This window comes from Dendrobates tinctorius, unplaced genomic scaffold (assembly GCF_039654945.1).
Source record: "Dendrobates tinctorius isolate UK_male_01 unplaced genomic scaffold, ASM3965494v1 ptg000003l, whole genome shotgun sequence".
Lineage (NCBI taxonomy): Eukaryota > Metazoa > Chordata > Amphibia > Anura > Dendrobatidae > Dendrobates > Dendrobates tinctorius.
The window spans coordinates 47946718-47960116 of record NW_027361671.1 but is presented as its reverse complement, the minus strand read 5'-3'; the positions used below and the strand labels follow the sequence as shown (position 1 = coordinate 47960116).

Below are 13399 nucleotides of genomic sequence, written 5' to 3'. Positions count from 1 at the left end.
GCTTTGCTTCACATTTCTTGTAATTACACCCCAAGGCGGTATGATAAATAAAAGGAACAGCGAAGTTAATTATTTTGCAAATATTCCGCTTTCATTTTCCACTGCATGTTAATTTATGTAATTTATTCCCTAAACGCTTTCAAAGTAAAAAAAGAAATTTGATTAAAAAGAAATAAGACAGTAATTAATCCGATGAATACAGAGAGCTGCTAAAGTAGTATAGTAATGTAATTTATTGGACCAAGACACTTGGACAGAAGGAAAAGTCCAATTACTATCGGCCTTATTTCTAAAAACACCAATTGAAATTTACTAGAAATTCCAAATGTAATTTGTGTGCACAGAAGAACTGGAAAGAGAACCTGAGGCTTCATTCAGATGTCTGTGATTTTTCACTTAGGCAAAAAAATTATATGAGCGTCATCAGTGTTTTGAATCTGAGTGTTTACTCGGTGTCAGGTTTTAGCGTCAATGTTTTATCAGTGTTTTTTGCATATGGAAAAAAAATAATCTTAATCATGGACAACAAACAGATGCCATCCATGTACTGTCCGTGATTTTCAAGGACCAATAGATTTGTATCACTACTTTTCATCCGTAATGTTGATAAAATAACAGACATTTCTCCAAGATTTCATATGGACACACAGTCCACAAAAAACATGGAAAGGTTAATGGTCACATTGTCACAGGTGTGTCACATCCTCATGTGACACCTGGAGGATCTGGGATCAGAACGTTATAAAGTTTATTAGAGCGCAGGTCTGTTTGTCATTTGCCTTGAATTGGAGTGGATTTACAGTACTTTCATTCAGTGCCATTTTTCTGGCAGTGAACTTGGATCTGGAGTACTCAGCTACAGCACCTTGTGACCACTCCCTTCCACTGTATAATCCCACTCCTAGCTTCATTCCTTGCCGATTATAGTTCATCTATAGTCACCTCTTTGAAGGAGCCTGTTGCAGCAGTAAAGTTTCTTATTGGAGAAGCTGAGGAGTGTCATTTTTTGTGTCTTTTCCCACTGTTTGTCATACCCTCATCATGTTGTCTTATTGTAGTAGTAGGACTAGTGTCTCGCTGGCCTACACACTAGACAGGGTAAGTTCAGGGCCAGTGAGGCCTTAAGCACATGATCGCCCACGGGGGGGAAGGACCGGTCTAGAGACATTAGGGAGTGCAGGGATCAGACTCAGGTTTATGTTAGTAGGTGACCCCTCTCCCTTCTCCCTATTGCCAAGGTTTCCTTGTAAATCTTCCCTGGTATTGTGCCGCATGTTGGGCGTCCTCTCAGCCTCAACGTGACACCCATAGACTATGTTCTATCCATGAAAACCATGCATAAAACACAGACATGAAACATAAATGTCTGAATGAGGACTTGTATATAATCTATCATACTGCATGCTACATACTCATAATAACATGTGGGTTCAGTGGTTATAACATGTTCTGATAATAGCCAGCTCATTTACAGACAAGACTTTACACTTGCTCAAAATTTTTTATTTAAATACCTTGTAAAAATACCACAGCTCGCCTGATTCTGCCACTTTTCTTTGACAATTTGTGTTGCGTCACATTTATTGCTTTTAGAGATCAAGATGTGAAATCACTGCTTGTACTGCAACTGGGCTTTTCTTCAGGGTCTTCTCTGTGGGTGTTGTGTGTTATAGAGGCACAGCATTCACACATTCCACATGATTAAGATATAGTAGGTATAGAAAACCAGCGTAATAAATATAGCGAATATTGAGATGGTGTCAAACAGTTTATAATTAAAGTTATACAAGATTTATTGCAACAATTATTTTTGTTTCAATAAGAATTTTTTTCTAACAACTGAAGGATCCCTGAAAAGATCAAAGTTTATGTTGCATGGTGGGAGGAGAACTTCATCTACGCTGGTATAACCCATATAAGCCCTCTATTACATGGTATGATCGTTTTATAGACACCATGTTGATAGTTTGGGGAGATAACAAAACAATTTTTCCAGCCTTGTTAGAATATCTCAGTAGCAACAAGATGAATCTGAAATTTACTGGAGCAGTCCATGAAGATACAGCCAAATTTTTGACATATAGTTAAAGGGGTTTTCCCATCTCCAAGATCCTTTCCCAATATGTAGTAGGTGTAATAATAATATTAGCAAATACCTACAATTAGAAATGTAGTATAGTTTTTCTAATTTGCTATGTCTCTTTCCTCATGTGCAGGCATTGCAGGACCTTAGGTATCCATGGTTACGACCACTGAGATAATGATAGTTAGCTAGTTGCTAGTAGTCATAACCATGGAGACCTAAGGTCCTGCAATGCCTGCACATGAGGAAAGAGACAGCGAATCAGAAGAACTAGACTACATTTCAAATTGGAGGCATTTACTCAAATTACTATTATTACACCTACTACATAGTGGGATAGGATTTTGGCGATAGGAATAACTCTTTAAATAGATATACAATAGAGATACAAGCAGGTGTGGTTAAACAGCCATTTATCGCAAGCCCTAGGCAGGAAGCAGTATCTTGAGAGTGAATATTTCACAACCAAAACATATTATAATATGATCAATACCAATAGATGAATATACTCGCATCAGAAGAGCTTGTTCAGACTCTGTGCCAGGAAAATGACAACAGACTGTGGAAATTAGGTTATAAGGATGAGTACAACTTCATATGAAGGATAAAACACTTGAATCCCTTCTTTTCAATTATTAACACCAAAATATAAGTTAGTGAAATATTAACCTGAATGCTATAACATTTACTACAGCGCTCAGCATTAGTTACATACAAATCCCTAGCGCAGTAAACAGATATTGACCAATTTTAAATCCGAATACACTACTGGAAGAGAACTTAAAAAATGGCATGCGCTCTGCCAAAAGGGGCAAAACAATTGGCAGTATTCTATTGCCCAATGTACAAAAAGAAAATAACATCCAAAAATATGTGACGGGAACCAGTGTAATGAGTGTACATATACTCAAAAATGAAAAAATGTTGCATTACAGATCTTAGGGAAAACAAATATGAGATCATTTCCTTTACGAATTGAAAAATCCCATAAATGTTGTATGTTATAGAGTGATCTCTTTGTAATCTAAATATGTCAGATGCATGAAGAGAAAAATAATCTACCGTAATAGCATTGCAGAAGACTTATATGATGTCTTAAACTAGCACACCCATGATTTCTTTTTCAAATGGGTAAATGTGCATTTAATGTACTGTGGCTGGATTAATTTACTCATCTATCGCCGTCTCCTCCAGGATCCAGGGCCATTCTGCTCCTCATCTGAGTGACGTCACCGCTCTTCAGACTCAGAGTCATGATGCGCTCTGTAGCTTTCACAATATAAGCCTATGAAGTGTCAGAATGAGGCTGCATCGGCTTTTGATTGTAAAAGAAACTTCTGGTTCATTCACAGAGCGTAGAGTGGATAGTCTGAAGAATGGGGATGTCACTGAGAAGAGGAGCAGAAAGGCACTGGAGACCCGAGAAGGCGAGAATATTGACACATACCGTATGCTGCACTATGTACATATCTACACAAAAAAAAAATAAAGAAAAGAATATTTGTGGGAGAGATTCTTTAAATAAATAAATAATTAAATATATATATATATATTTCTAGATATTCATATGCCTCTGTTTTTTACAGTATTGAACATATAGATAAACTTTATAGAGGTAGCAATAGGCATAAAAAATTACAACTTAGAGAAAGAATATGTTTGCTGGACCTACTACAGTAGAATGTTACAATTGTGCATTTATAGAGTTAATGGCACAGGTGATATGCAATGTGTGAGACCGCAGGTGCCTGTAACCTGGCTTCTACTCTTCCACACATGGGGTGGATCTATTATTTTTGTTTCTGGCTCAAAATAGAGTACTGGGTCAGCGAAGTGTTATCATTCGGAATTCGGATAATGAGGACCAATGTACCATGTTTTTAAAATTACACTAAGAAAGGAAGAATGTATTTTAACTGATGGGCTGAAAGGGCTTTACATTTAAAGTGGCATATATTTTTGCTGCAAAACCCACCACATAGAAATTGTGTTTGGCCATAACAATGTAAACGATGATGTCTGCCCTGATGTGCCATAGTGGAAGAGGTCTGCCCTGAGGTGTGAAGATAACCTGGGAAGCCTGATGTCACGACTCTGTTGACGGATGTCCCAAGACCAGGGCCTTCTTCTCTGTCCCTAACGCTAGGGGTGCCCTAGCTCTCCTGTTCCCCGGATTACTTCTGATGGTGAAGATGCCGGGGCCGCATACCTTGCCTTAGCGCTTGAATCTGCCCTCAGTCTGTACCCTTCCCCCACCCAGGGAAGAGGGGAGTAGTAGTGTACTGTAGTACACCAACCAGACTAGCAAGGTAATACGAACAGGAGCAATGAAAAATACCAAACATACAAATATACTCACACATATAACTGAGGAATACATCGGGGAATGGAGGATGGGGTTAAACCAAAGAAGGAGAAGAAAGGGAATTATCACACACTCAAACCTAGTAACAGTCACAGATAAACCCACCAAACGCCATGCAGCATAAGCTTGTTCTGACAATGAGTGCTAGCCAGGACCCAGATTATATAGGAGGTGGGAGTGGCTAACAGTGCACGGCTGAGCCTTAACACAGGAAAGCTTCAAGGCACTCTCAACTGAGCAGACTAAGCCTGCACTGCTAAAATAAATGTAATAAACAGGTGAAGTGCTTCTAATCAGACGCTGCAGTCTTCTGGCTCCTCTCCTTTGTGGTAAACTTGTGACACCTGACTTGTAGCCATAAAATTATGACGCATACCTTCAAGTAACTACATAACCCAAGCAACTTCAGGAGAAAGGCAGCATGTAATGGAGAACAATCATCAGAAGGTTATAATTTGGTTGTAATTTGGCGGCATGGACAGAGTGGCTTATAATCAGATTTCCATACCCCTGAGGTGTTTCTTGGAAGTCAGTGTCCCCCTGAGAAATTTTCCTACAAAGCCTAGACTCGGGAAGTCATATTTTTCAGTTTTAATTTATGCTTGAATTAAAAACTCAAAGAGTAGAAGTCTAACCTTGAATAAATTTTGCCAAGGCCACCATAGTGGGATTTTTATGTTAAACTGTGTTTTTTTTTGCATGAAAGTAAATAATTGTACCCACAAGGTTCACAGTGTTCCTAATAGCAGCTGGTAAAATTGGAAAAAGCTTATAGGGCCAATAATTTATGTAACCCCGCAGTCCCACTAGCACCCTATAGAAATAACAATGGCCGCTCACCTAAAGCTACTAGCAGGCGAGTAATACATTTTGTGCTAAATGGTTGAGCGTCTCACATTGACTAATGTCAGCCCAGAGGCAGCCTCAAGCCACCCTGATTGAAGGTTGTAGATTGTTCCGGTAATTGGCATGATGTTTTTTTACATTTGCTTACATGATTTTCTATCACTGTTTGTTGTCAAACTATTACACAAAGCATCTGCAGCGTCTCAGAAGACAAAGAGTAGAGTTGGGAGAAAGTGCCTGCTTTCTTTCAACTACTCTCATAGTCTTCTCCTGTTCCTTCTGACAAACTACCTTAATTCTGAAGTCTTTTTCTTGCTTTGAATCAATAAACAATTTTTAATGTGTCATATTATAGATTTAGTAATGTTTTCATATATTGTAGCTGAACATTTCATCAATACATGTAATTACCCCCATGATTTTCTTTTATATACGGTTACTACAAACATAATTGTACTATTACTTAATCAGAGAAGAGAGAATAGCATAGCGCAAGGGTCTAACGTCTCGGTCACTGCACATCAGAAAATAAGGGACGTATGCCATAACATAGCTTAGTAAACTATTTTAAAAAGAGTGTGTAGCTAGGAATTCATTGCAATTTTGCACCCCTAAGCACCCATTAAATATAGGGGTACATATTGCACAGACTAGCCCTCCAGTTTAAGTCTAAGACTAGGATCACACCGGCATATATTCGCTCATTCGAGATAATTGGACCGATTATTCTAATCACATACTCTGATCACAGTTTGATCAGAGTGTGATCTGATTTTCTTGGATGAGGAGAAGATGGAGGAATTTCTCCGTCTTCTCCATTGTGGAAATTGGACTGCACTCAGCTGTCATCCATGTGCACTCAGGTGTTTTCCATGGACTCAATGACTTGCATGGCCGAGTGTGATCCAATAATCGGATCCAACCTGGGCATGCAGCGATTTTTTCCGTGGACTGTATCGGTCCAAGGAAACGATTGGACACTTGCATGGCCCCATAGGATAACATTGATCAAAGTGGCATCCGATGGATCACACTCAGACAGAAAATACGGCCATGAGCATGAGTCCTTAGGCTAGCTTCACACTAGCGTTACCGGGCGCAGCGCAGGGCTGCCGCTAAGCTCCGCCCCCGGGCCACGCCTCTTCCAGTCAGCCCCTCCTCTGATCGCATGACACTGCATGCAATCAGCATACCCTATATCTAGCGCTGGGTACATTGGTCGTGCGCTGGCATGATTTTGCTGGCGCTTGCGCCGAGCGCACAAAAATGCAACAAAAGGGCGCAAGTGCCGGCAAAATCGTACCAGCGCATGACCAATGCTAAATATAGGGTACGCTGATCACATGCAGCGTCATGCGATCAGAGGAGGAGCTGACTGGAGGAGGCGCGGCCCTGCGCTGCGCCTCCAAACGCTAGTCTGAAAGTAGCCTTAGTGTGACTGTTTAAACATTTGTTGCGGTTACCGTCATTATCGGTGGCAGGCAATGTGACTGGCATCAAATCCCATTGAATTACTGACAGGATCAAAAACCATTTTCTAATTTAGCATTCGCTATAGTAATTATAAAAAGATATTTGCTTACAAAGACCAATTTCCCTACAGATGACAAGTTTGTTTATTGTGTTATTACATACTGATTCTATGTAGCTGTCAATAACCTATATCTAAAAAGACGTAAAATGATCCTTAGGAAAGAAGCTAATTTCCCATTAACATTTGCTATTTACATCCAAGCCAAAGCGCGACACAATCTCTCTAGTGTAATATTCCTCCCTAGTACCAGTATGACAATATTATTATTGATAATTTTTATTATTACAACCTATTGACAAGTCAATGCACAGACCATAGGTACAGATTTCCCTGTGTAGATAGTGACCTCAAGAAGGTGGAGACAACATCTGATCTCCAACAGGGGCAACAAGATTAATCCTATGCATCCACCTGCATCCCAGCATAATGGCTTATATGTGTGATCTGATGGAGGCGGCACAGCTCCATGTCTGCTCAGGCAGGGTAATATCACACATGTGGAATAACAGGTAGACTGCAGATCCTGGGCTGCTGTCCTGAGATGTGGTGTGAATAAGAATGGATGGTGTCTCCAAAGACTTCTGCAAGGATGGGGTGGCATTATGACCTTCCATGCTGGCGATGATCAGCACTGTAGCAGCCCCACATCCCCCTGATCCATCATGCCAGTAAGTGACTGTGGGCTGAGACCCCCAGCTGCTGTGTGCAGGGGGAGATGCCAGGGCAGAGGACCACTCCTGCCTGCACTACACACGATCTGCTCCACTTACCGTCCCAGTTCGGACTCCAGCTCATAGTAATGGGCCAAGGTGTCCTTGTTGGAGCCATCGATCCAGTAATCCGGTGCGGTGCTGCCAGACCTGGAGGAAGAGGAGGAGGTAGAGGAGGATGCTGAGGAAGACGACGAGGACGAGGAGGGGAGAGTGACTTTCAGCATCTCGGGGAGGTAGAGGAGGACAGGGCTGCCAGGAGGGGGAATGAGACACAGGCACTCCGCTCTGCTCCTCAATCAATAGAGCACAGATCCCAGCCAATGGGGCAGCAGCAGGAGGAGGAGGCAGGCTCTGTGTGTGCCTGCTGCCCAGGGATGGCACTCAGTGCCCTCAGGATGGCTGGAGAGGGCAGCAGCCTTGGCCAGTGTTCACATGGATGTCACTTGCTGCCCTGGCTCCTTTCAGCACCCAGTGACTGCCAGCCCTGCAGATAACACACAGGGGAGGTATTTATAGGCACACTTGCAGTTTGTTTAGTGGGTTTGCTGTCATCACTACCATTGTGTAAATCTATGGAAATGTCCTTCTCTTTAATTATGAAAGAAATCTGAAAAAAATATATATGTAACTGCTCATTCATTCATTCATTAAAATGTATGATGAGATGGATGTAACCATTCAGCAGGGAGATGGCTAAGAGCCAGGAAAGCAGAGCATTGTCCTCCCATCAAACTTCCCTACAAGGAGTTAACATGAATAATTGAGCAGCCAGGGAGAGAAGGAAGGAAATCTCTGCTCCCAGGACTGTGCTCCCTATCATTACTGAGCTGTTCCTATGGATGAATGGAAAGCACAGATACAGCCGCCTTGTCCCTGGTTTTGGCTCTCCCATTGAGGGTTCTTTGTTTAATCTAGGAGCTATCTGTACTCTACAAAATCATAAATTATTATTTTTTTGAGAAGGTGACCAATCGGTGTGATGTACAGGCCAAGATGACAGCTATATACTCCGCACAGCAGCATATGGACGTGATGTCTAGCCAAATGCACCTGCAGAGATGCTGAGTATTGATGAGCAGGGCACCTCCTACATCACCAGCTCCAATATTCTTCCTCCACGTCAGCACCCTACATTATGCTAACTAGAGGGATCCTCAGCCAATTGGGGGGAGACGCCTTGCCCCCGTTTCCAAGGGGATCCTCTATGTGCAAAAAGACGCTGATGTCCTATAGACCAGACGTCGGCTTCATGATGCGGAGGGAGGGTCACACATGAAACGCAGTTAGGCTATGTGCACACGCTGCGGTTTTTGCTGAGGTTTTGGCCGCTGCGGATCTGCAGCAGTTCTGCAGACAGTGTACAGTAGCACGTAAGTCTATGTGATTTACAATCTGCTGTGCACATGCTGCGGATTTTGAACTGCAGAAAAGCTACGGTTTTGAATCCGCAGAAAGAAATTACATGTCACTTCTTTTCTGCAGATTCTGCAGCGGGTTTACCATCTCCTCCATTGTAGAGGTGCTAAACCGCAGGGGAAAACCGCAGGCCAATCCGCAGGTCATTTTACCTGCGGTTCCGCAGATACAAATCCGCAGACCAATCCGCAGCTTGTGCACATAGCCTTACTGTTAGGGAAAAATCTGTTGTAGAAATTTCTGTGACTGAAAATTAGCTTCCACACATCTGAATTGGGTCGGTTCAGCTAATTCGGGTCACACAGCACTGAGGTCCACCTAGTAAATAAACTAAGGTGTAAGGATGGCCTGGATACCTTTTTTGAAATATACATTACAGGTTATGACTTATTCCATTTTGGAGGGGGGGCGCTGATTCAGGTCAAAAGTCTGATAGCCATATGTGGAGTTTGGAAGGATTTTTTCCCCTGATATGGGACAATTAAAAGCTGCTTCATGGGGTTTTAGCTTTCCTCTGAATCAACCTGTTAGGTTTTAAGGTACCATCACATTTAGCGATGCACCAGCGATCCGGACCACGATACGACCCAGTCAGGATCGCTGGTGCATCGCTAAATGGTCGCTAGTGAGCTGCCAAACAAGCAGATCTCACAGCGATGCAGCAGCGGTCGGCGGTCGTTACTTACCTGTCACACGCGGCGATGAAGACGTCCTCCCGCCCGTGTCAACGCGTCGCTCGTTGTTGCCAGCAGGAAGCCCAGCAGGAAGTGGCCAACGAGAAACGGCCCTGGATGATATCGCGCGATCAGCGTTAGACAGGGGGGAGCCGGTCGGAGGTAAGTATCACACATAGCGATATCGCTAGCAATATCGCTGCTGCGTCACAAAATCGGTGACGCTTAAGCGACATCGCTAGCGATCTCGCTTAGTGTGACGGGGCCTTTAGGCTGATCTCGATGGACTTACGAGTATATTTTCTTTCAACCATAAAACTAGGAAGCTAAATTAACAAGGATCTTCTAGAAAAATTAAATAATTGTGTAGGTACAGGTCATTGTGACTGGATTACTATCTATTTATATAATTGCCTTGTAATGTTTTCATTTTCTGTTCTGTCCAGATATGCACAAATGGTCCATCACTGCCAGTGCCGTGTCTCGTAATCGCGCCACGTAGCTGCACACGGGGTTTTCTTTTGGGCCCCACCTGTTCCAAGGTGGGGTCGCTTCCGGCCGCTCCACCCATTTCTCTGCAAACTTTGGCAAGGGGCAAGGTCTTCTTCTTTTCAAACGCGCCCACCATGGGTGGGCACCATTTACCAGTTTAGGCCGCCGGCTCTGCTAGTCAGATTTTTGCGCCATCTCTAAGTCAGGACACCCACAAGGGGTGGGATCAAAGATGTCATCCTCCATCTGCGCGCCATTTTCTGCCATGGCTGAGCACTAAAAACCAGACACTGAAGTCCGTGGCTGTGCAGGTACAGAAGTGTCAGCAGCTAAATCCGGAGGGCAGGGGACTGCAGGTCTCCTGGGCCCATCAAACACCCATCAGCATAGCAGTACCCCAGAGCCCGGAGCCGCCACGAAGATGCGACACCTGTAGTAGGCTCAAGCTGCCTGCCACACGGGCAAGGACTTAAGGACAGGAAGGAACAGAGGCCCGAGCATAGCTTTAGGCAGCAAGGACCTCAGAGAATAGCGCAATAGGAAGGCCTCCAAACCCATCTGGCTTAGTGGACTCTAAATTGCTTCCAGGCTGTCCGGATCTCCATTACCATCTGTTATCACTTATCAGTGCTCCGGTCTGTACCTCGAACCATCAAGTAAAGGTAAAGGAAACCACAACCCCTGAGTCTTGAGTCATTCCTCACTCCCTCAGTCCTGCACCCCAATGTCCACAATCCCTTAGAAGAACAGTACCAGTAGCCCTGGGACCCCGCTCCACCTGTGGGGAGCAGAACCATCCCAGCTGCATCACCATCGGCCCCAGTGGACTCCTTAAGCAATGTCGGCTATCCATTGCCGAACACCACAGGTGGCATCACATTAAATTCCCTATAAACTTTCCCCCTCAGCATTTTCTTGCACGCCCAGGGCCACGGACCGGGTCCCTGCTGCTGTGACAACCCCCGGGAGAAATATCCGACCCGGACCGAGTATCCCACGGCATCCCTGCGTATAAGCACATACGGCTCATCTTTCTAGACCACAGCACGTCAATTTATCCTGAGGAGATGCTCCATCTCCGCAAGATAAAGTCACCCATACAATGTATAGGGACGCGGTGATTACGCACGGTTCAACACATGTGGAATCACCGCGCATACAAAAGCCGGCAGCGCTTTGGATGGAGTGGACATATGCTGCGTCCAAAGCGCTGCCAATACTGACCGTGGAAACATACCCTTAGGCTAAGTTCACACGTAGCAGAACTCCCGCGGAAGTTACCGCGAGAATTCCGGAATTCCATTCTGCGATAAAATTGCATTTTAAATTCCCGCGATTTTCCCGCGGAAAAACTAGCGATTTGCAAGCGTAATTAGCGTTCTGTAGCATCGCTTGGAGAGCTGATTGACAGGTTGGTCACACTCGTCAAACATAGTGTTTGACTAGTGTGACCAACTTTTTACTATTGAGGCTGCCTATGCATCATCAGTAGTAAAAAGATCTAAGGTTAAAAATAATAAAATAAATTAAAAAATCGGGTTATATTCACCTTCCGACGTCCCGCACAGCGTTCCCAGGCCTCCGCGATGCTCCGGCAGGTCCCGTTTCCAGTGATGCATTGCGGCAATGGCCTTTGATGACGTCGCGGCGAGACCGCTACAGTATCGCGAGAGAGCGACGTCAGCAATGGTCATTATCGCAATGCATCACTGGGAACGGGACCTGCCGCGTGTATCGCTGAAGCCTGGGGACGCTGCGCGGGACGCCGGAAGGTGAATATAACCTGATTTTTTTATTTCAATTCTATTTTTTACAGGGATATGGTACCCACAGCCCAGAGGACAGTCTCGTCTCCTCCAGAGCGTGGATACCATCTGCAAATGTTCTGCTTACTTTTCGCATGGTGGGCACAGCCACATGCGGAAAGTAAGCAGAACAATGCATTCCTATGTGGGCGGAATTGCCGCGATTCCACAAAATAATGATCATGCTGCGTATTTTTCCGCGATGCGATTTCGCCGCGGGAAAATCCACAGCATTAGCACAACATTGCGGAATACCATAGGATTGCATGGGATGCTGTTTTTTTGCGTTTTCGCAGCAAAATTGTGCGTTAAAAACCGCCGCGAAAAAAACGCGACGTGTGAACGCAACCTTACTGTAAATCAACTCCTCAGCTAATTTGTAACAGGTCGAGGCAGATCAAAAATCAGTTCTCCCTTATGCCTTTTCTAATACAAGGGCCTGAGTATATGACTGCTAATATACCTCTGCACCCCCTTATATCTATATCCCAGACTAGTTCTCAGAGGATAGAGAAGACTATTGGGAATATATCTATTAAAATTCTGCTAAAAATATATCGTAATAAGGTCACTTATGATATGTACGATAGAAAAAAATGGTATATACAATGTACTACTTGTCATTTGACCCCAGATATATTGAAAATGGAAATTCTATTCCAATATTTTCATCATTGAATAGCTAGAGGACAGGCCAAGGACTATCTGATGTTACTATGTAGCTTTAGGACTTAACCGTCTACACATGGATGTTAATGCATGTTTGATTAGATTAAATGATATTATATTGTCTTCATTACATAGCAACATCAGATCATTTATTAATAGGTAAATAGAGCAGATGCAAACAAGTAAAAAGAGATTATATTCTTTTCCAGACTTGAAGTAATCACAGGAGTTTTTTTTTTATAAAATTTATTTCACATTTGTGCATTAATCAATTTTCAAAGAAAAGTTCCCGGCCCCATGGAACAAATAATGATAGGGATTTATACATAACATGCAGCTATATTAAGAGATCACAACGCAAGTGTGAAATAGCACAAATTATTTATCAAAGCAAAAGCACTGAATCTATTTAATTTTGAAAATCTGTTTAATATTAAATATATTCTCTTATGTCATCAACTTGTATAGTCTTATGCAAACGTTTAGATACCCCATGTCAGGAAGCAAATTCCACATCACTCAACAGACATCATCGTCACTGTTTCCAGTGGGGCTCACAATCTAAATTCGCTATCACTGTCTTTGAAGTACCAGGTAACCTATGCAAAGGGTATATGCCCAATCAGGAACATGCTTGCTGCGTCCAAAGCGCTGCCATCTATGGAACGCAGATGAATCCGCATGTGTTCACTGATCCGTGTGGATTCACCATGTCCAAAACATTGTATGGGTGAAATTTCTCTTGCAGAGACTCGCATCTCCGCAACAGAAATTGACAGGCTGCAGTCTGGAGAGACGCGCT

The 13399-nt window shown here is 43.3% G+C and overlaps 1 protein-coding gene across 2 annotated transcripts in view; it reads right to left on the bottom strand.

The window, feature by feature from the left end:
* The window catches only part of CAMK4 (calcium/calmodulin dependent protein kinase IV), a 367942-nt gene extending 359827 nt beyond the window's left edge, over window positions 1-8115 (bottom strand). For both annotated transcript variants that reach the window (XM_073549968.1, XM_073550046.1), the window contains exon 1: window positions 7599-8115. In XM_073549968.1, the coding sequence (XP_073406069.1) occupies window positions 7599-7765 (167 nt within the window). In that variant the 5' untranslated portion in view covers window positions 7766-8115. The remainder of the gene's footprint in view (window positions 1-7598) is intronic.
* Window positions 8116-13399: the final 5284 nt, after the last annotated feature.